Source organism: Xenopus laevis, chromosome 2S (genome assembly GCF_017654675.1).
Source record: "Xenopus laevis strain J_2021 chromosome 2S, Xenopus_laevis_v10.1, whole genome shotgun sequence".
Taxonomy (NCBI): Eukaryota; Metazoa; Chordata; class Amphibia; order Anura; family Pipidae; genus Xenopus; species Xenopus laevis.
Window position 1 is genome coordinate 34,961,353 of NC_054374.1, and position 23,188 is coordinate 34,984,540.

General features: G+C 40.4%; 1 protein-coding gene across 4 annotated transcripts in view; it reads left to right on the forward strand.

The window, feature by feature from the left end:
- cnksr2.S (connector enhancer of kinase suppressor of Ras 2 S homeolog) overlaps nucleotides 1–23,188 on the forward strand; it is a 208,619-nt gene that overhangs the window by 113,279 nt on the left and 72,152 nt on the right. For all 4 annotated transcript variants that reach the window (XM_041583636.1, XM_041583634.1, XM_041583633.1 and 1 more), the window contains 4 exons: nucleotides 3,350–3,483; nucleotides 6,342–6,553; nucleotides 8,980–9,069; nucleotides 12,912–13,126. In XM_041583636.1, coding sequence (XP_041439570.1) covers nucleotides 3,350–3,483; nucleotides 6,342–6,553; nucleotides 8,980–9,069; nucleotides 12,912–13,126 — 651 coding nt within the window. The remainder of the gene's footprint in view (nucleotides 1–3,349; nucleotides 3,484–6,341; nucleotides 6,554–8,979; nucleotides 9,070–12,911; nucleotides 13,127–23,188) is intronic.

Genomic DNA, 23,188 nt, shown 5'->3' on the forward strand with positions numbered 1-23,188 from the left:
ATAATTTCTACCCACTGCAGAGATGAGTTTAACAGTATTTTGTTTTTCCAAAACATAACTTTACTCCCTAGTGAAGTTTCTAACGCTATTAGAAGGCACTTTGCAGTTTTTTTTGTAATACAGACATGGGACATGTTATCCAGAATGATCAGCACCTTGGGTTTTCTGGATAAGAGATTTTTCCATAATTTGGATCTCCCTACCCTGTCTACTAAAATATCTAAAAAATATTTTAGCCATTAATAAAACCCGATGGGATTGTTTTGCCTCCAATAAAGATTAGTTATATCTTAGTTGGGATCAAGTACATGTATAGGATCTATTATCCGGGAAGCTGTTATCTGTAGAGCATCCAAATTCAGTCCATCTCCCATAGACTCTATTTTATCCACATAATCCAAATTTTGGATTCTCTTTTTCTCTGTAATAATAAAACAGTACCTTGTACTTGATCCCAACTAAGATATGATTTATCATTAAAAGAAGCAAAACAAAAAAAAAAAGCTTATTGGGTTTATTTAATATTTACTTGATTTTTTAGTAGCCTTAAAGGGATTAGCATTTTTATGGTGTGGTTTTTATTTCTTAATTACACTGTTTACAGAGTAAATAATTCACTCTACCATGTACATTTTCATTCCTAATCCAACAAATGCATTTAGTTAGTTGTATTGTTGGTGTGTAGGCAGCCATCTCAGGTAATTTTGCATGGTGATGTGCTTTCAGAAAGAGCCAGAGCTGCACTACTTGTACTGCAAGGAAAAATCAGCCCAGTGTTCTAGGAACCCAAACCCTTCCTTCCTATACCAAGACTTGAGCCACGCATTCAGCTGCCTAAGCTCCTAAAGATGCATGTGGCACGGGCAAAATTTCAGAAAAAATTACATTGGAAGAACTTCCCTTAATCTTAGAGCCTAGATCACTGCATTCACTTTTTAAGATTTTCCATCTACCATTAATTTTGTTGTTAGTACCGATATGTACTAAGACAGTTGGGTCATGCCCAGCCCCACCCAATAAATTGTCTACCCGATCATCCACATGCCAAACCAGGAAGACCGCAAACTGTTCGGATGACAGATTACCCTATCCACTTTCCTAATAATTGAATCCCCTACAAACACAATCTGTTAAGGCCTAGCTCTGCTCTCCTCTCCACCGCTACTAGATTTGGCTGTTAGAGAGATCATCTCCATCTAGAACTGCCAATCCAGAGTTCACACTTCCATCTTCTTCACACAATCTGGCAAATCTGTTGGGATGAATAAACCCAGGAGCAGCTTCCCTTTTCCTTTTGCCAACACTAGATTTTCTAACTGTCACCCAGCCTTATCACCCTTCTGCTGTTGTGTTCTCCCCAAACTATCTGACCCAACTAGGTCCTGCTCAGTGAGCAAGAGACTCCTTTCAAAATTGTCAATTAACTACAGTGTTGCAATTTGTTGGTCTAGTGCTCTAACACGAGCCTTGCTCACAACTGCTACAGAACTAAGGAGTTTGGAACTCCTGCTCCAAATCTGCACAGATATGGCAGACTGTGCACTGGATCAGACCTTCAATCTTGCTAGCATTCATTATACCAGTTACAGGTCAACAAACAGAAACATCTTTGACCTAGTTTGAACTTGCTTTAATTTGAAACTCCTGTGTTTGTAACTCCACTTACAGAGCACTCACTTAAACAGCAAACACTTAAAGAGGAGCAATCGGCTAGAGCAAGCTCTACTGGAGTCTCAGGGGTTCTTTTTATACCTTCTGTTCAAATGAAGACTAACTACAAAGTAAAGCAATTTGTGACAAACTTGTTGTAAGCACAATAGCACACTGAACTTTGCTATTTAGCACCCAAGACAGAAAAATAACTATAAAACATTTAAACCGCAAAACTTAAATATACAAACCTTTCTTTTAAATAACAGTTAATTAAAAATACTTATCCTTATATGTTACTTTGTTTGCTTCAGTTGATTTTACCAGTCAGCCTCTAAAATAAATCTATTTAGAGAGTCCACAGGTTAAATAGCAGAACGCCTTTCACAAAACCCCGTTCATTCCTCCAGTCTGTACATGGGTCTATAAGTTGTGCCCCATTAATTGTTCAGTTTATAAGGAAGTGGCTTATTAAAGATTTGGTGCTACTGTGAGCTAACGTTTATTAATAGAATTCTATTATTTTTGGTAGTAGTGTAATTTTGTTTTTTTACTCATATGAAGAGAATGTTGTATGTATAGACTTGTAATTGCTGTACTTACATTTCTGCTTACAAAACACATACGATTTCCCATCTTTATTTCTTTACGGTGACCTCTTGTCTTTTTAATACTATCACAATTTAAAGCCATTATTAATTCTCCACTGGTGGTGTTCCTATAGATACTTATTAAAACATAAATTTAACAGGCAGTGTTACAGTAATTCCAATTGTAGCTTGGCTTACAACATGATTGCAAAGTATTGTGTGCTTTGTCAGGGTTTCTGCAGATTTCTTTATTCTGTGAGGTTAATGAAAAAAGCTATTTATTTTCTAGCTCTAATCTTATAATTGTAAAGAGAAACATATCCTATGTGATTCGGGTTTGTGCTAAACATAATTTTTGCCTACTGTGTTTAATTCAAGTTGTCAATAGTGTTGCACTTGATTACATTACACCACTTTTACTTTGTCATTTCCTGGTTCTGCTGAGTCGTTGTTTGCAGAGGAAAAGCTAGTAAAACAAATTACTAGTTCATAAATAAGCTCTCTGTATAATGAGTTGCTTCTTATTTCAAAACCTAACACACTAAAACGTAGGGTTTGTTTATACAGAGGTGGTTATTTCCCTTTAAGCAACTTACCCTCTCTTCTCTGCTGAACCCTTATATGGCACAGAGAGACTATCAATTTCTATATACTCTGATTGGACATAATGTATTTTGGGTGCAGCATTAGATTTCATTGTTTTTTTTTTTTATTAGAGATGAGTATGAATTTGAGATGAGTAATGGCTCACTCTGTATTATGTTTATTTGAATTATGTGAATTTGCTGGTGTATGTGATTTTCATATCAAAACGTTCAGAAGAACATACTTTGGTGAGAATCACAAGAATATCACACTTTGGAACATTGTGAGGTTATTTGGGTCAAGTGGCCCCTTGTAGGTGTTTTTTCTTTTATGGGCCATAGGAAAGAAAAATGCCTAGCATGGTATTTTACACTTAAATAATGTTTTGTATCATTTACATAATGTATGTATTCATTTACAGTTCAGTGGTTATTGTAGCAACTGGAGGAAGCAGAATAAGTTTACTTTTGTTGGTTGGGAAGAAGTTTTCATGTTTGTATAAATCAAATTTTGTCTCCTTGTAGCCCCTCATTCCAAGGAGTCCTACGAGTGGTGTTGTCACTCCATCAAGCACAATCAGCACACCTACAAAGAGAGACAGTTCAGCACTTCAGGACCTCTTTATTCCTCCCCCACCCGCAGAGCCTTACATACCCAGGTATGACCTGTATCTAGTACTCATGTTGCTTTCAGTCCCTTCTGGGCTGGTGCATTATACCCTTTCTTTGGTCTAGCTATCCTAATACATTAATACCTGGCAACATTCCCAATTGAAAAATTGGCTGGTTTAGACCAGGGCCCTGATCCAACAGGCACAAAATCCAGCACACCTCTTGCTTAACTTGCACTGGGGATCATCAATCCAAGGCTGCCCCAAGTCAATGCAAACCGCACAGATTTTTTTTTTTTGATTATTGCTCTCCAGCAATTTACTGAAAAGCAGGCACAAGTTTCATGGGAATATAAATGTTTCTTTCTTTCTGCTTTTCAACAAAGATTGTTGGGCCATAGGCCACAAAGAAATCTGCATGACCTCTCCCTTCATCACAAATATGGGCAATTGACGGGTATTAAAAAGTATCTTTTTTAGGCTGACACACCAGTACTAGAATTGGGCAATACAAATATAGAATATATCCTTAAAATAAGAAATGCACATAACATGGTAGTTTGAAAACTTCCTTTGGTAATAATTATAACACCACTGTCTATGAGTGATGGACACAGTTTTATAAAGTATATATAAAAGAAATCACCATCTGTAGGTGAAACAAATTGGAAGTTTATCCCAAAGCATGTGTTCCTTAATTGAGCATATTAGAGGGAAAATTAGGTTTAAATAGACCTGTGATTTTCTTATTGCCTTCCTATCCCCGAGTGCATAGTCCCTGCTGTAGGTCAACCATGTATAACAATGAGTATATTCAAATATATAAATCCCTAAGAAAAGTTTCTATCCATATGTGAACTGCAAGTAGCCTTCATTTGGCCACACCAATAACATACAGTATATGGGGTGATGGGCGAATTTGCGCCATTTTGCTTCGCGCGAAATTCACGAAACTGCGAAAAATTTGAGAAACGGCGCCGTTTTTGCCGCGAATTTTCGAGGGCGTTTCGCGAATTTATTCGCTGTCGGCGAATCGCGCAAATTCGCCGCGAATTTGCACCTGGCGAATAAATTCGCCCATCACTAGTATTTATACTTCACCAGGGCAGACGTTCAAGAGCACTAAGGAGCACCAGAGACCTGCAGCAGTTCTACACCAGCTTTGTTCCAATAAATTTACAGGAGCAAATCAGCTGTAATATTTAATTTGCAGATGTCTTTGTATATGCAGTTGTAACCTGCTCCATATTGTTTTTCTTTTTATATGGCCGGTAAATAAAAACTTGAACCACGCTACAAAAAAAAATAAATATTTACCTTTCTATGGAAGTTAACAAACTCTAGGCTCATTTGCAACCTTATGCTGTAATAATTTTGAAGTACAGTAAACTACATTCTATTGTTCTTATGCTTTGATGCATCACCATGGTAAGAATTTCTGCCCGGCATCACTGTGATCAATCATTGGTTTGTTCCTGACAGCTATGTTGTTGGGAGTCTGCATCTTGTCCACATGCTTTATCAGTTTATTCTGAGTACTTCTTGGTTTCTTCCCACACTCAAAAAAACGAAGGCAGGTTGATTGGCTCCTGATAACATTGACCATAATGTATGTGACGTTGATCTTTGATAAGGAGATTCGATTTTAAGCTCTACTTGGGCAAAGATTGATATTGATGATGAACAATCTGTACAAAATGTTGCAACTATATTTAAGAGGCAACACTCATGGTAGATATCACCAGCAATTTCACTAAATACAACATTATTACAGTCAAGGACTTACCTTTGCATCTGAAAAACTCTAAATGCACATACTAGTTCTCCTATAAATATATAGCCAGCAAAGTATAGTCTATTGCACTAACATAAAAGAACCATTGTGCTGGCACAAGCGTTCTTGGTTTTCCATGTTACCTTTTGATCTAAATGCCACCTGTTTACTGGCAACACACAATGTGCATAGGTAGGCGCCAGCACTCAAAGGGTTAAACGTTCAAATAATGTGTGAATTGTTAATAAGTGCTATAATTTAAAAAACAAAATAGGTAAAATTTATGTAAAAGTTACGTATACAGTATGCTTTTTGGCAACTTTTTTTTTCAGTCTTTTTAGTTAACAAATTCAGACTATTTGTGCATAGTTTTTTCTCCGCATTTTCCTCAAATCATGTAAAAACTGCTAACTCGATTTTTTATAAATCAGCCCCTTACAATATCCCAAAACGGAATAGTCTGTTGACATTAGCTTGTTGGTGGTTCATGTCAAGTTCGGAGTCTTGGGTGTAGTTTTTCCTGCCCTTGCCAGGATGAGTAAAGTTCAATGTCATATTAGTATCATACATGTGGCAAACTAGAAAAAAACTGGCACTAAACCTGTGAAAAAGTTAGGAACAAACCACTAGGTTTTGTACACACATTTCAGCTTAAATTCCAGCATGTATTTCAGCTGTTTTTTAAGTGGTAGTCTTGGAATCCCTGCCTGTATCACTGTGAAGAAAGCAGAAGAATAATGTTTAGGCTCAAATAAATACTGCGCATGCCCTTCCTTTCCAGCTGATTTGTGTGTTCTTCAGCCAATTGTATCAATAACATTCAAGTGAAACTAAATGGAAATGGCAGGTAGTAGCGCTTTATGTCTGCACTTAATTTTTCAGTCTATGGGAGCAGCTGGGGCTGCAAGAGAAACTTTTCACATGAGCAATGAGCAGCTTCACTTGTAATCACCTTGACAATGGATTCTTTTACAAAATTAAAAACAATTGAGAAAATGTTTCTAGTGGCAGGGGCTGCTCATAACCAGACTTTTGTCCTAAAGTGGACATCCTCTTTAAGGTGCAATTTTTTCTGTGTGTGCTGAAAACTACTAATCCCCCTCCCCCAATATTTTCTCCTTGCATGGTGAAGAGATGAGAAGGGAAACCTACCTTGCGAGGATCTGCCTAGACATATTGTTGGCAAACCTGTTTCAAAGGGATCAGAATCTCCAAACTCCTTTCTAGACCAGGAGTACAGAAAGCATTTCAACGTGGTGGAAGAAGATGCAATTTTGTATTGCTATGAGTATGACAAAGGAAGATCTGGCATGCAAGGTCGGAGGGAAAGTACACCAACATATGGTAGGTACCTAGGGTAGTCTTATAACTGTAAGTACAAAATATTATTGTGTATACAGTATTGCTGAGAACTAAAGACAAAAAAATCAATATGGCTTGAAATGCTGTTTTTGAAATGCTGACATTTAAAAAATAAGGTCTAGCATTCAAACTTAATGTTGAACCTTTGTACTCTTCACCAAAAGAACCACCTGCTCATGCAGTTTTATTGGTATGACTTACTGTAGAACTGATGCAATATCCACTCTAAATCGTTAAAGATGACTTAATCATAGGCTAGGCTGGGATAGAGTCTATGATAAAGTGCACTTTAAGGCACGAAATGCATAAGGTTTGTGCCTTGGGTTGTTTTTTCTTTGAATAAAAACTTTAGGAACTGCATTCTTTATGTCATAATGGTTTGGATTGTACCAGGCTGCTGTTTCTGAGCAAAGTGATAGCTATATTTGCAGGTTGATCTTGGCAATAAAAAGCTTAAACAGTTTGTTTCAAATCAGTCTGGGTAATAAGAGGTTGAAAACGTGCTTTCCAAAAACTGGGAACACCATGTTCATCTTCACATCTGTCAGGTATCCAATTTAAGTTTATGTCTATCTATAATTTGCCTTTGTAATTGGTGTTCACCATGGCCTTGATCTTCCCAGTGCAGTCCCAATAAAAATAGATATAGAGTTCTCTTACCTCCTTGCTAATAGTATTCTGCATAACACTTACTAACTGGCTTTGCAAGTGCTCTTCCCCAATAGTTTTTATTCCTAAAATAACAGTGGACATTTTCCAAAAGAACAAGCTGTCTATCTTTATTTTTTGACATATGCAATTTTGTCTGCTGAAGCCACAATTTGTTTAATGCAGCTTATTTATCAGCAGAACCCTAATGAACATCTTTAAAAAGAAAGCTTCAAGCAGATGTTCTACTGGCACTGGTCTTTAAATACATATATATACATAATGATGTTCCAAATATACCCATCTGAATTACCAAGCAAATGCAGTATGGGTTTTGGGAACATGCATTACATTTTATATCTGTATTAATAGATTTACTAAAGATACCCAGTAGCATCTTAGCTCACAAATCTTAAAATAAATTAACTAGGGGTTTTGAGAAGTCTCTCATATGTGGGTTTGCAAAAAATAATGGACATGTTTCTCTGTGACATCAGATAGCCAGCTTCTTGATTTTGACTAATGGGTTCTCCCCTAAGCTGTTTTGACTGTTGTGAAATGCAGCAAAGGGAGCCAAAATGCTTGAAGCTGAATGAATACACATTGGTAAATCATTTTAAAGCCATCTTCTTCAGGCTCACTTTTGTTTGTTTTAAATTATTTGCATTGGTTTTGTATTTAGAGCAATACCATTTCGAATGACAATTATTTATGTTCTATGAAATTCTATTTTTCTTATGAATTATGCTTAGCACAGGTAAGCTACATTCATTTATATTTAGGGGCAGATTTACTAAGCTCGAGTGAAGAATTCGAATTTCGAAGTATTTTTTTGGGTACTTCGACCATCGAATTGGTCAAATTCGATTGAATTTAATCGAATCGAATGATTCGAACGATTCAAAGTAAAAATCATTTGACTATTCCACCATTCGATAGTCGAAGTACTGTCTCTTTAAAAAAAACTCTGACTACCTACTTAGCCACTTTAAACCTATCGAGCTGCAATGTTAGCCTATGGGGACCTTCCCCAGCACTTTTCTAAACTTTTTTTGATCGAATAAAAATCCTTTGATCAATCGCTTAAAATCGTTCGAATCGTTCGATCGAAGCATTTGTGCTAAAATCCTTCGAATTCGATATTCAAATTCAAAGGATTTTACTTCGAGGGTCGAATTCGAGGGTTTATTAACCCTCGAAATTCGACCCTTGATAAATCTGCCCCTTAATGTTTTCTGTACAAGCTTTGAGCTATTGAATGTCCGGCTGCAAACACATAAATCACTCAAATCTGCAGTATCCTATCCAGAAGGTAAAATTTAAAAATCAACTTTGGCTGTCGATTGCTGATTGCTGATTGTCCAAGTCTGCTCTACAACCCAGTTCCATCAGCTCAATAGCAGATTCAAAGCAATATTATTTTATAGTTTATCATGTGAAAACTTACGAGCGACATTGATTTTGAGGAGAAAAAATATAAATTAATTTCCAGTAGACTTCAATAGAGTTTTCATGTGATAAACCGTGGGATGTTTTTCTCATTGAATTGCCCTTGGCTAAATGGAAAAATCTGGAACTGCATTAGGACATAAGCTTTTCTCACCTTATTGAATCTGGACCTATATCTGCATCGTCTGAGAGTGTTCTAAATAGATTTTCCTTTTCATGCACACATTCTTATTCTTCACTGCTATGAGATATTAATTAACATCAGTATTGGTTTATTTTCCAAGCTACAATTTGTTTTTATTTATTCCCAGGAAAGCTGCGTCCAATTTCTATGCCTGTGGAATATAATTGGGTTGGGGATTATGAAGATCCCAACAAGCTGAAGAGAGACAGCAGAAGAGGTATGAGAAGCTGTGTGCAAAACTTTGAGAACTAAACTTTATTAATGAGGAGTTTAGTTGTATACTTTGTATAGTACTTATCCTGCAATTCAAAGAAAATCAAATGAACTGCTCTGCATGGTGTGAATCCTGAAAAGTGGAACTTTACTAAACAAACGTTGTTAACATTGTGGTATGTACTTATTAATATATCTGAATATAAAAGCAAAATAACCCTATTGTAATTCATTTTCTTTAACTAATGTTGACATTTATCTAAATTTTTGTTTTTTGTTTTTTTGGACAATTTTATTCCGATTAGCTACAATTTCCCGGATGTCCTATAAGTATGATCTGATTCTCTGTCAAAGTCCTTAACTGGCTGCTAAAATAATATTAAAAAGGTTTCTACTACAAAATGATCTGTGGGAAACCCTTATAACTTTTCATTCTTTATATGATGCTTTAAGCAATAAGCCAGCAATAAGACTGCAAAATGACAAAGCCATATGTTGTTCTGTTTAGATCTAAAAGAATTGAAGTAGCCTGCCTATTTTGGGGGAATAATAGATCTGTAGTTTAACCTGTAGCTTTTCTGTTCAAGAAAATCCTTTTCTGTTTAACTGATTGGATAATAGATACCAGTAGTGATGGTCGAATTTATTCGTCAGACGCAAATTTGCGGCAAATTCCCGTGATTCACTTCCCGAGATAAATTTGCGAAACCACAGAAAGAATTTGCCAGCCTCCATTTTTTTGGACGCCGGCGCATTTTCGCCAGCGTAAAAAACGGACGCCGGCGTCCAAAAAACGGACGCTGGCGTAAAGAACGGACACCGGCACCATTTTGCTAATTTTCCCCCATTTTGCGAATTTCACAGGAAATTTGCGAATTTTTTGGCGAAGCGAAATGCCCCAAATTCGCCCATCACTAGATACCAGTGTTTAAAAAATGTATTTAGTGGAATTAAATTGAATGTGTTTGAACAGTGTTAGAACATATACTCAGTTATGGGAGATTCCAGAGAGGCTTAATGATGATTACTGTTTGAGATAAGACCACAAAATACATTACGGGGGTGGGTTATTTATCAAGCTCCGAAAATCCAAACCTTGAATAATTTGTAGTTTTCAGAGCAAAAAAAAAAAACGTCAAATTTTCGAGATTTATTAGTCTGATGGTCTAAATACTCAGAATCCAAAATCCCGGCATCTAAAAGCTCTCGAGGTCCTGTATAAGTCAATGGGGAAGGTTCCAGTGACTGCGCTGATGTCCGTACCAATATCCAATGATTTCGAGGTTTCGGCGAAAAAAGCTCCAAAGTTTGCCCGACCCTATTTTTTCGGTCTTTTTTCTTCATAAATAAAGCCCATTCGGGAATTTCGAGTTGCTCCAAGTTTGATATTAGAAATACTAAGATACATTTGGATCTTGATAAATAACCCCTTATATATTTATTATATATTTAAAATAAAAAACAAATTCCAGTAATATTGAAAATACATGTTTTATATAAAAAGTGAGATTGGTACCATTAGTAAAGAAAGTTGTTGTAAGGGCTTGGTCTGCCCCCAACCCCACATAGGTTGAAGCTGTGGCCTAAAAAATAATTTAAAGGGATTATAATATCGAAAATAATATGTTGCCTAATGAATAAAAAAAATCTATCAAAAATAGCTGCACTCATGTTTATCTATACTTCCTTTGAGATAGATGCATTGTGTATGTCAGCTAATCAGCTGACTTCTGCTAGTTTCATTGTCAGAGCCAGTGCAGAGGACAGAGACAGATACTGTTATTGGAGCCATTGCTAGTGATGGGGGAATAAATTTGCCTGGTACGAATTCACGGCAATTTCCGCGTTTTGCCGCCAGCGAATAAATTCATAAAAATTCAATAAATTTTCGATTTTCACTATTTTTTCGTGAAAATAGCTGATTTTCACGATTTTTTTGTGAAAACCTTCAAATTTCAGGATTTTTGAGTGAAGTCCTTCAAATGTCACAATTTTTGAGTAAAATCCTTCAAATTTCACGATTTTTTTATGAAAACCTTCAAATTTCACGATTTTTGAATGAAATCCTTAAAATTTTTGAGTGGAATCCCTCTAATTTCACCTTTTTTGCGGGAAAACATCCGATTTGCAAGATTTTTCAGTGAAAACGTTCGAATTTCACAATTTTTTCGGGAACTTTCCGATTTCACGATTTTTCAGGGAGAAATTTGCCCATCACGAGTCATTGCTGTTACAAATAACTTCGAAATTATTTAAATGTATGTTGGAAATTTGCTTTAATGTAAAGTTCCTTTTATTAGGCAAAATATTATATTTGTGCTTACAACCCACATACATTAAAGGACCAGTAACCACAAAAAATGTTTGTTTTAAAGGAATGGCAATATAATGTAGCATTGCCCTGCACTGCTAAAACGATTGTGTTTGCTTCAGAAATGCAACTATATTTTATATTGACAAGCTGCTGAGTAGCCATTGGGCAGCCATTCAAGCACAGGACACACAGTAGATAGCAGATCAATTCTGAATAATCCCATTGTAAACTAAAGATCTTATCTAATATCTGCTGTGTATCCTGTGCCTTTTCTCCTTTTTCTGCTTTGAATGGCTGCCCCCATGGCTACACCGCAGATTGTTTAAATAAACTATAGTAGAGTTTCTGAAGCAAATACACCAGTTTTACCAGTTCACCACAAAAGTACATTATATTTTCATTAGTTTATAAGACTTTCATTTTTTGGTGTTACTGTTTCTTTAAGTTGTGATGAGAGAGAAACATATTGAGCTTATAAGGTCCCCCCCAGCCTCCATTTCAGTTCTATGAAATGGACACTTGGGGTGTATGTGCAGGATTCACTGGTGTTTGAAACATTTTCATACAATGGATATTATGTTTTACTAATGCAATCAACACATATACAAAGCTTTAACGATCTTGTGTTTTATTCAACTAAAAGATGTTTTCCTTATAAAAAAAACTTTTTTTGTGGATATACCGTCCTTCTATGGCTGAACAGACCTGGTCCAAATCATTAAGTCCAACATTAATCTGAATAATGGAGTAACAATTTAGGGGGTTGTTAGAACTTAGTGCTGCAACTGAACTCTAACAACCCATTGGACAGAATGGACAGAATTGTCGCCAAGTCTGTAACTGTTCTGAATTGATACATTTCTTATCCTTGGCCCTGCTGAGCAGAATGCCTGAGTTTCATTAAAAGGCACCCATTGGCCAAATATATTATCCCTAACCAAAGGTAGTTAATTGAATTTCAATTTATAAATCTATAAAAAAGCTCTTATTCTTTTACTAAGGAGTCTTGCAGCAAAGTTACCTCTGAAAGCAAAAGCTCTAGAACAGCACAAAGTCCAATAGCCAAGACATGAGCTACGACAGAAATCAATTGCTCGCTTGTGGTGGCTGTCAGACAAAATCACTGCTTGTGATGAAGACTGGGATAGCCTGTGGAGACTATTGTTTTGGTCCTAATGTCTTTTTTTTTTTATTGCTAGAAAGATTGGCCATTACAATCATTAGAAATGGACAATGAGTGCATTTCTCCAATGCATTTTCTGACATTCTGCCTTCAGGGGAGGCATGTACTTGCTGAGATATTTGTGGAATTGAGCCAGCATGCAGTTTTACTCTGGACAAATGTATCGTTACATTATACAGTCACCTCCATCGGTTTTATGTGCATTCTTAAATGTATCTAAGTAATATAAAGCAGGAGATTTAAACGGACAAGCCTCAGGCTAAGTGCCACAATCTCCCCGCATCACCTTACTTCTTGCAAAAAGCGAGGGGATCAAGTTTTAATCAGAATTTTTTTTTTTCTTGCTTAGAAAGTTCATTGCTCCGTTATATTAGCAATGACAAAGTAGTCCAAGAGGAATACATGCTTCAGAGGAGCACCAAAAAAGATACTGGAAAAAAATCTAAAAAGAAAGGAGAGAGGAATACAAGTCCAAGCCATTATGCCCTAATCCCTGCTGTACAGATGGATTCACTTTGCCATGATGTGGTGAGCCCATCCGTGTCGGACGCTGCAGCATATCATGTGAGTTAAATTTTGTATTGGATATGATACAGATGTGTGTGTATGTATGTGTGTGTGTGTGTATATATATATATATATATATATATATATATATATATATATATATATATAGTGAGCTTCCGGAGACTGACATCACCTTTACGTTTAAATTGCAGCTTTGCTGGCTTTTATTTGGCACAAAACAACATCTTCAGCCCACTGGCTTCACATAGGGAATAACAAACAGTTCTGCTTTCATACCCTCAGTGTTGTTAACACAATATCTTTTCCAGCACTTTCACTGGACACAAATCCCAGAATCCTCTCTAGGGCTCACTTTAGACACTTGTCTTCTGGGAGGGCTTTATCTTTTCCACTCCCCAGTCTTTTGGAGCTCTCTCCAACTCAGGGGGGAATCACTCTCTTTCCCAGCTGCTCACAACTCCTTCCCTCTACTCAAGGAGGTTCTCACATGGCCAGGGCTGGATTTAAGCATCGGGCGACCCTAGGCCGCGAGGTCCTATTGCCCACCGCCCCCACAGCTCTAGCGAGAGCAGGTGCCCCAGGGCACTGGGGAGCTGAGCGTCCCCAGTGCTCCTCAGCAAGAATACCGCCCCCTACCAACTTGCCATCCTAGGCCCCGGCCTTTGTGGCCTTGCCACAAATCCGGCCTGCACATGGCCCCTCACCCTCCTCCACTCAAGGAGATCTCTAGGGGACGCTCTGAGGTTTTGCTCCACACCTCCTTTTAACTACAACTCACCTGTAGCTAATTACTAAGCTACCTCTACCTAAGTAGCGGCAAAACCTTACATGGAGCAAGGAATAGAAGCCCACCCTGCTCTCTTTCATGCACTCCAGGGACCCACTTTCCAGCTCTTCCTAAGCCAGTACACCACTACAGCAATGTTTTCTGCAAAAATATAAACTTTTCCCTGGAGTTTTCATTTCACCAGCCTAATGCTGGTGAAATGCACACAATATCATGCCCTTTTTACACCCATAGCTTACAATATATTTAAATATAAATTAAAAAGAGTCCAAAGAGCAAGAACCATGTGCTCCTTCCCATTATATAACCTATTAGCAGGATATAGTCATATTCATTCCCAAATGCAATACCTGTAAGCACAAATAATGCAGTTTTTTTATATTTTACCCTTCTGCCCAACACCTGCCCTCTTCAACCAACCCCTTCCCATCTTATCCACTTAATACCTTCTGCCACTGCACAACACTCTAATACTTTGTACCCTCCCCGATACTGTCCTATCTATCTCCTTCAATATCTCTCTATACTTGTATAACATGTTGGATACTCACCCGCAAAAAAATGGGGTCTCATCTGTATTTCTTTTCTTATGTTATCTTGTCTATATTTTACTCATTTAAAAATTTTTACAAAACTTGTCTCTGCCCACTTTTGATGATGTCACTTCCGGTTTGCAGCAACAGCACTTCCTGTTTAATGGTGGTAGGCAGGTTGTGGATCGGTTTGTGAATAAGGCAATTGCAGACCGGGTCGGGTAGCAGATCCAAGTGGGTAAAAATGGTTTGGGTCACAGGTAGAGATGGCGCGAACTGTTCGCCGGCGAACTTGTTCGCGCGAACATCGGGTGTTCGCGCTCGCCGGAAGTTCGCGAACGTCGCGCGACGTTCGCCATTTTGGGTTCGCCATTGTTGGCGCTTTTTTTTGCCCTCTCACCCCAGACCAGCAGGTACATGGCAGCCAATCAGGAAGCTCTCCCCTGGACCACTCCCCTTCCCTATAAAAACCGAAGCCCTGCAGCATTTTTTCACTCTGCCTGTGTGTGCTGAAGAGATAGTGTAGGGAGAGAGCTGCTGCCTGTTAGTGATTTCAGGGACAGTTGAAAGTTTGCTGGCTAGTAATCGTTTTGATACTGCTCTGTTATTGGAGGGACAGAAGTCTGCAGGGGTTTGAGGGACATTTAAGCTTAGGTAGCTTTGCTGGCTAGTAATCTACCTTCTACTGCAGTGCTCTGTATGTAGCTGCAGTGGGCAGCTGTCCTGCTTCTGATCTCATCTGCTGACTGCTGCAATAACAGTAGTCCTTGTAAGGACTGCTTTTATTTATTTTTTTGTTGTTTTACTACTACTACTACTACTACTATAAGAGCCCAGTGCTATTAGTCTAGCAGTGTTGGGGAGTGGGACTGGTGTGCTAATCTGCTGCTCCTAGTAGTTCAGCAGCACCAACTTTAATTTTTTTTTTTAATATTCATTTTTTTTTATTTTACTTTTTTTTATTTTACTACCGCTGTAGTAGTGTATAAGTTGACCTTTTAGGCATTATTTGCCCTGTAGGCATTTTTTGCCCAGTGTGTTATTCAACCAACTGCCATCTAGCTGTGTGACCTTGTTCGCATTCTGTCTAAATATCCATAATATTACCGTCTCCAGAAAAAACACCGGAGTGACTTTTTTCAAGCAGCCATAATATATTTTACGTAATCCGTATCCATCGCTGTAGTAGTGTATAAGTTGACCTTTTAGGCATTATTTGCCCTGTAGGCATTTTTTGCCCAGTGTGTTATTCAACCAACTGCCATCTAGCTGTGTGACCTTGTTCACATTCTGTCTAAATATCCATAATATTACCGTCTCCAGAAAAAACACCGGAGTGACTTTTTTCAAGCAGCCATAATATATTTTACGTAATCCGTATCCATCGCTGTAGTAGTGTATAAGTTGACCTTTTAGGCATTATTTGCACAGTGTTTTCTTCAAACCGCCATCTAGCTGTGTGAGCTTGTTCACATTTTGTCTAAATATTGATAATATTATCGTCTCTAGAAAAACCACTTGAGTTACTTTTTTTCAAGCAGCATTCATATATTTTACGTAATCCGTATCCACCGCTGTAGTAGTGTATACGTTGATCTTGTAGGCATTATTTGCACACTGTTTTCTTCAAACTGCCATCTAGCTGTGTGTATTATCGTTTCCAGAAAAACCAACTGAGTTTTTGTTGTTGTTGTTTTTTTAAAAATAATGCCAGGCAAAGGCAGGCCGCCACGCAGAGGCCGTGCTAGGGGCCGTGCTGCTATGCAATCCTGTGGCCCTAGCAAATTGCCCAGTTTTAAAAAGCCAATGACCTGAACTCCCAAAATGCTGAAGAGGTAGTTGACTGGCTTACACAGCACACCCCATCCTCTACCGTTTCTAACTTTACCACAACATCCTCCTCATCCTCCACTGCTATGGCCACCCCACGTAACACTTCCTCTACCACCGGTGCCCCTTCTTCACTGGAGTCAGAGGAGTTATTTTCCCATGAGTTTCTTGAACTGAGTAATGCGCAACCATTATTGCCAGAAGAAGATGAAGGAGATGAGGACGTTACACCAGATTTAATTCTGGCAGAGAACACGACAGAGATGGACATAATGAGTGATGAGGAGGAGGTCCCCGCTGCTGCTTCCTTCTGTGATGTGTCAGAAGAAATTGATGCATCTGAGGAGAATGATGATGAGGAGATTGATGTTTTGTGGGTGCCTAGTAGAAGAGAGCAAGAGGAGGGTAGTTCAGATGGAGAGACGGAGAGTCAGAGAGGCAGTAGGAGAATAAGACTTAGAAGAAGCAGGGAGGACAGCCCGCAGGGATCAGTAGGGCAACAACATGTATCGGCACCTGTGTTCAGCCGGCCAACGCACCCGCCATTGCCGCCAATGCCGCCAACTTCTACTGTTACCGCCAGATCGCACACTTCCAAAAAGTCAGCAGTGTGGGATTTTTTTAATGTGTGTGCCTCTGACAAAAGCATTGTAATTTGCAATGAGTGCAGTCAGAAACTGAGCCTTGGTAAGCCCAACAGCCACATAGGTACAACTTCTATGCGAAGGCACATGAGCGGCAAGCACAAAGCACTTTGGGAGCAACACCTCAAAGGCAACAGGCAAACTAAAAGCCACACTCCTTCTGGTCCAGCATCTTACTGCTCTACCTCTGCTCTCCTTGACCCGTCTGAACCACCCTCCACTCCGCCTTCCACCTTGACCACCTGTTCCCATTCCCAGTCATCTGCCACCAGCCAAGTTTCTGTGAAGGCCATGTTTGAGCGTAAGAAGCCAATGTCTGACTGTCACCCCCTTGCCCGGCGTCTGACAGCTGGCTTGTCTGCACTCTTAGCCCGCCAGCTTTTACCATACCAGCTGGTGGACTCTGAGGCCTTCCGCAAATTTGTAGCAATTGGGACACCGCAGTGGAAGGTACCCAGCCGCAATTTTTTTTCTAAAAAGGGAATACCACACCTGTACCAACATGTGCAGAGCCAAGTTACCGCATCTCTGTCACTTAGTGTTGGGCCAAAGGTCCATATGACTACTGACGCATGGTCCTCCAAGCATGGTCAGGGCAGGTATGTCACCTACACTGCCCACTGGGTGAACTTGGTAATGGCTGGGAAGCAGGGAATGGGTAGCTCAACAACAACAGTGGAGTTGGTGTCACCGCCACGGATTGCACGCGGTTCTGCCACCACCTCTACTCCTCCATCGCTCTCTACCTCGTCTTCTTCCTCTTCTTCTTCTTACTCTGCTGCTGGGTCCTCCTTCTCCTCCTCCACACCTGTGCACCCCCAGCTCCCCCTAGGCTATTCGACGTGCCAGGTACGCCGTTGTCACGCTGTCTTGGGGATGACGTGCCTGGAAAGCAAAAACCATACCGGATCTGTACTCCTGTCATCTCTGCAGTCACAGGCCGATCGGTGGCTGACCCCACACCAACTGCAGATCGGAAAAGTGGTGTGTGACAATGGAAGCAATCTGTTGGCAGCGTTGAGACTGGGCAATTTAACACATGTGCCCTGCATGGCACATGTGTTAAATTTAATAGTCCAACGTTTTGTCTCCAAGTACCCAGGATTCCAGGACGTTCTCACCCAGTCCAGAAAGGTGTCGGCCCATTTCAGACGTTCCTACACAGCCATGGCACGCCTTGCTGACATTCAGCAGCGCTACAACATGCCAGTCAGGCGTTTGATTTCTGACAGCCAGACTCGCTGGAATTCAACGCTCCTTATGTTGGAACGTCTGCTGCAACAACAAAGGGCCGTCAACGAGTACCTTTTTGAACTGGGTGGTAGGACTGGATCTGCAGAGCTGGGGATTTTTTTCCCCCGTTACTGGGTGCTTATGCGCGATGCCTGCAGGCTCATGCGACCTTTTGAAGAGGTGACAAATATGGTCAGTCGCACCGAAGGCACCATCAGCGACCTAATACCCTTCGCTTTCTTCCTGGAGCGTGCCGTGCGACGAGTGACAGATGAGGCTGTAGACCAGCGTGACGAGGAGCTGGAAGCGCACGATTTCTGGTCGGAATCACCAGAACGAACCCAGGCACCTGCTGCAACGCAGGGAGAGGTGCCAGAAGTGGAGTCAGAGGAGGAAGGTGGCTTTGTGGAGGAGGAGGAGGAGGACCAACAGGAGCAGGCTTCCCAGGGGGCTAGTGGTGACCTTTTGGGGACCCCTGGTCTTGTACGTGGCTGGGGGGAGGAGACCGTGGATGATGCAGTCCTTGATAATGAGGAAGCGGAGATGGATAGCTCTGCATCCAACCTTGTGAGAATGGGGTCTTTCATGCTGTCATGCCTGTTGAAGGACCCCCGTATCAAGAGGCTTAAGGAGAAGGACCTGTACTGGGTCGCAACGCTACTAGACCCTCGGTACAAGCATAAAGTGTCAGAAATGTTACCAACATACCACAAGTCCGAAAAGATGCGGCATTTACAAACCAGCCTGCAAAACATGTTGTACAATGCTTTTAAGGGTGATGTCACTTCAGGAACTCATCAACATTCCAGGGGCAGAGGTGCCAGTAATCCTGCCATGAGCACACCTGCAAGGACAAAGCCCTTTGGCCAGTCTGTAACGTCAGACATGCAAATGTTTTTCTGTCCAAGGCAGCGCCACAACCCTTCTGGATCCACCCTCAAAGAACGCCTCGACCGGCAGGTAGCGGACTACCTGGCATTAACTGCAGATATCGACACTCTGAGGAGCGATGAACCCCTGGACTACTGGGTGCGCAGGCTTGATCTGTGGCCAGAGCTGTCACAATTTGCCATGAACCTCTTGTCTTGCCCAGCCTCAAGTGTGCTCTCAGAAAGGACCTTCAGTGCAGCAGGAGGGATTGTAACTGAGAAGAGAACTCGCCTAGGTCACAAAAGTGTCAATTACCTGACCTTTATTAAAATGAATGAGGGGTGGATCTCAGAGGGTTACTGCACGCCGGAAGACTTGTTCTGACTTCTATGCAGCTGTCCTTCTCTTCAAGCCTCATGACTCCACACACAGCTGTCCTTTAGCGTCCTCCTCCCTCCGCCACCGTTACAAACTAGGGTGCAAACCCTACTGGTTTAATTTTTTCTGGCCTCTGTGCTTCAGTGGCTGCAACCAAAAAAAATGGGCAAACAATGTCTACAAGGTCAACGTATGGCAAAAAATGACTATTTTCAGCATTTATATGGCATATTTTTTCTGGCAACTGTGCTTCAGTGGCTGCGTCCAAAAAAATGCATATTTTCTGCATTTATATGGCATAATTTTTCTGGCCTCTGTGCTTCAGTGGCTGCAACCAAAAAAATGCATATTTTCTGCATTTATATGGCATAATTTTTCTGGCCTCTGTGCTTCAGTGGCTGCAACCAAAAAAATGCATATTTTCAGCATTTATATGGCATAATTTTTCTGGCCTCTGTGCTTCAGTGGCTGCAACCAAAAAAATTTATATTTTCAGCATTTATATGGCATAATTTTTCTGGCCTCTGTGCTTCAGTGGCTGCAACCAAAAAAATTTATATTTTCAGCATTTATATGGCATAATTTTTCTGGCAACTGTGCTTCAGTGGCTGCGACCAAAAAAATGCATATTTTCTGCATTTATATGGCATAATTTTTCTGGCCTCTGTGCTTCAGTGGCTGCAACCAAAAAAATTTATATTTTCAGCATTTATATGGCATAATTTTTCTGGCCTCTGTGCTTCAGTGGCTGCAACCAAAAAAATTTATATTTTCAGCATTTATATGGCATAATTTTTCTGGCAACTGTGCTTCAGTGGCTGCGACCAAAAAATGACTATTTTCAGCATTTATATGGCATATTTTTTCTGGCCTCTGTGCTTCAGTGGCTGCGGCCAAAAAAACTGGGCAAACAATGCCTACAAGGTCAACGACGTTGACCTTGTAGGCATTGTTTGCCCAGTTTTTTTGGCCGCAGCCACTGAAGCACAGAGGCCAGAAAAAATATGCCATATAAATGCTGAAAATAGTCATTTTTTGCCATACGTTGACTCAACGTATATGGCAAAAAATTACTATTTTCAGCATTTATATGGCATATTTTTTCTGGCAACTGTGCTTCAGTGGCTGCGACCAAAAAAACTGGGCAAACAATGCCTACAAGGTCAACGTATGGCAAAAAATGACTATTTTCAGCATTTATATGGCATATTTTTTCTGGCAACTGTGCTTCAGTGGCTGCAACCAAAAAAACTGGGCAAACAATGTCTACAAGGTCAACGTATGGCGAAAAATTACTATTTTCAGCATTTATATGGCATATTTTTTCTGGCAACTGTGCTTCAGTGGCTGCGACCAAAAAAACTGGGCAAACAATGCCTACAAGGTCAACGTATGGCAAAAAATGACTATTTTCAGCATTTATATGGCATATTTTTTCTGGCAACTGTGCTTCAGTGGCTGCAACCAAAAAAACTGGGCAAACAATGTCTACAAGGTCAACGTATGGCGAAAAATGACTATTTTCAGCATTTATATGGCATATTTTTTCTGGCAACTGTGCTTCAGTGGCTGCGTCCAAAAAAACTGGGCAAACAATGCCTACAAGGTCAACGTATGGCAGTTGTTTAAAGAGAACAGTAGATTACTAGCCAGCAAAGCTACCTAAGCTAAAATGTCCCTCAAATCCCTGCAGACTTCTGTCCCTCCAATACAGAGCAGTATCAAGCAGATTACTAGCCAGCAAACTTACTATCATCTGTCCCTGAAATCACTAACAGCTCTCCCCCTACACTATCTCTTCCAAGCACACACAGGCAGATTTTTCAGATACATTTTTGCCCTTGATCCCCCTCTGGCATGCCACTGTCCAGGTCGTTGCACCCTTTAAACAACTTTAAAATCATTTTTCTGGCCAGAAATGTCTTTTTTAGATGTTAAAGTTCGCCTTCCCATTGAAGTCTATGGGGTTCGCGAACCGTTCGCGAACCGCTCGCATTTTTGCGCAAGTTCGCGAATATGTTCGCGAACTTTTTTTCCGACGTTCGCTACATCCCTAGTCACAGGCTGCAGATTTGGGTTGGGTCCAAGTGTCAAAAATTGGTTCCATGCAGGACTTTACCTTGAGATATAGGAATTGCCAGGAGAAGGTTTGGTGTTTTGTGGATGTGAGCTCTTGTATTGGTAGGATGTTTTTTTTTCAATTTATTGTTTATTATCTCTGTGCTAGACTCCTAAGGGCCCTGGTATGTAAATGTACAACTAGGCCCCCCTGCGCGACCCCGCCCCCCCCGTGCATTGGATTGGAACACAGTCTCCCATAGACTCCATTATAATCAAATAATTCAGCTTTTTTAAAACAATTTCCTTTTTCTGTGTAATAATAAAACAGAAGATTGTACTTGATCCCAACTAAGATATAATTAATCCTTATTGGAAGCAAAAGGTATGAAGATTGAAATTACGGAAATCCATTATCTGGAAACCCCCAGGTCCTGAGTATTCTGGATAGCAGGTCCCATACCTGTACTCAAAGGATATAAGCAAAGGAGTCTGAAATACATTTTTTTCTGTGTTAATGACAAGGGTTAATCAGTGCAGCATTAAAGGGGTTGTTCACCTTTACATTAACTTTAATATGGTGCACAGAGGGATTTTCTTAGAAAATTTGCAATTGGTTTTTTAATGTTTTTTATTTGCGGTTTGCGTTATCTAGCTTTTTATTCAGCAGCTGTCCAGTTTGCAATTTCAGCAGTCTGGTTGCTAGGGACCAAATTACCCTAGCAACTATGAATTGATTTGAATGAAATATTACAATATGAATTGCAGAGAGCCAGAATAAAAAAAAAAAACAAGTACCAATAACAATAAATGTATAGCCTTACAAGTCATTGTTGTTCAGATGGGGTCAAAAATCCCTCATATTGGCCCCAGTAATCTGTGTACCTGTGCCAGCAGCAGCAGCCAAGGTATTGCCCCAAAATCTGTACCTGCACCAGCAACAACCAATCCATATTGCCCCAAATCTGTACCTGTGCCAGCAGCCACCATATTGCCCCAATGTGCCTGTGCCAGCAGCCACCATATTGCCCCAATGTGCCTGTGCCAGCAGCCACCATATTGTCCCAAAGTGCCTGTGCCAGCAGCCACCATATTGACCCAATATACCTGTGCCAGCAGCCACCATATTGCCCCAATGTGCCTGTGCCAGCAGCCATTATATTGCCCCAATGTACCTGTGCCAGCAGCCACCATATTGCCCCAATGTGCCTGTGTCAGCAGCCACCATATTGCCCCAATGTACCTGTGCCAGCAGCCACCATATTGCCCCAATGCGCCTGTGCCAGCAGCCATTATATTGCCCCAATGTACCTGTGCCTGCAGCCACCATATTGCCCCAATATACCTGTGCCAGCAGCCACCATATTGCCCCAATGTGCCTGTGCCAGCAGTCATTATATTGCCCCAATGTACCTGTGCCAGCAGCCACCATATTGCCCCAATGTGCCTGTGCCAGCAGCCACCATATTGCCCCAATATACCTGTGCCAGCAGTCATTATATTGCCCCAATATACCTGTGCCAGCAGCCACCATATTACCCCAATGTACCTGTGCCAGCAGCCACCATATTGCCCCAATGTACCTGTGCCAGCAGCCATTATATTGCCCCAATGTACCTGTGCCAGCAAGCCCAACAGCTATAATATTGCCCCCTGTACTTGTGCCAACAAGCCCATATTGACCCTAATCTTTACCTGTGCCAGCAGCAGCCCAAAATACATCAGATCATATTGCCCCCAATATGTACATTTGCCTTCAGTAGCA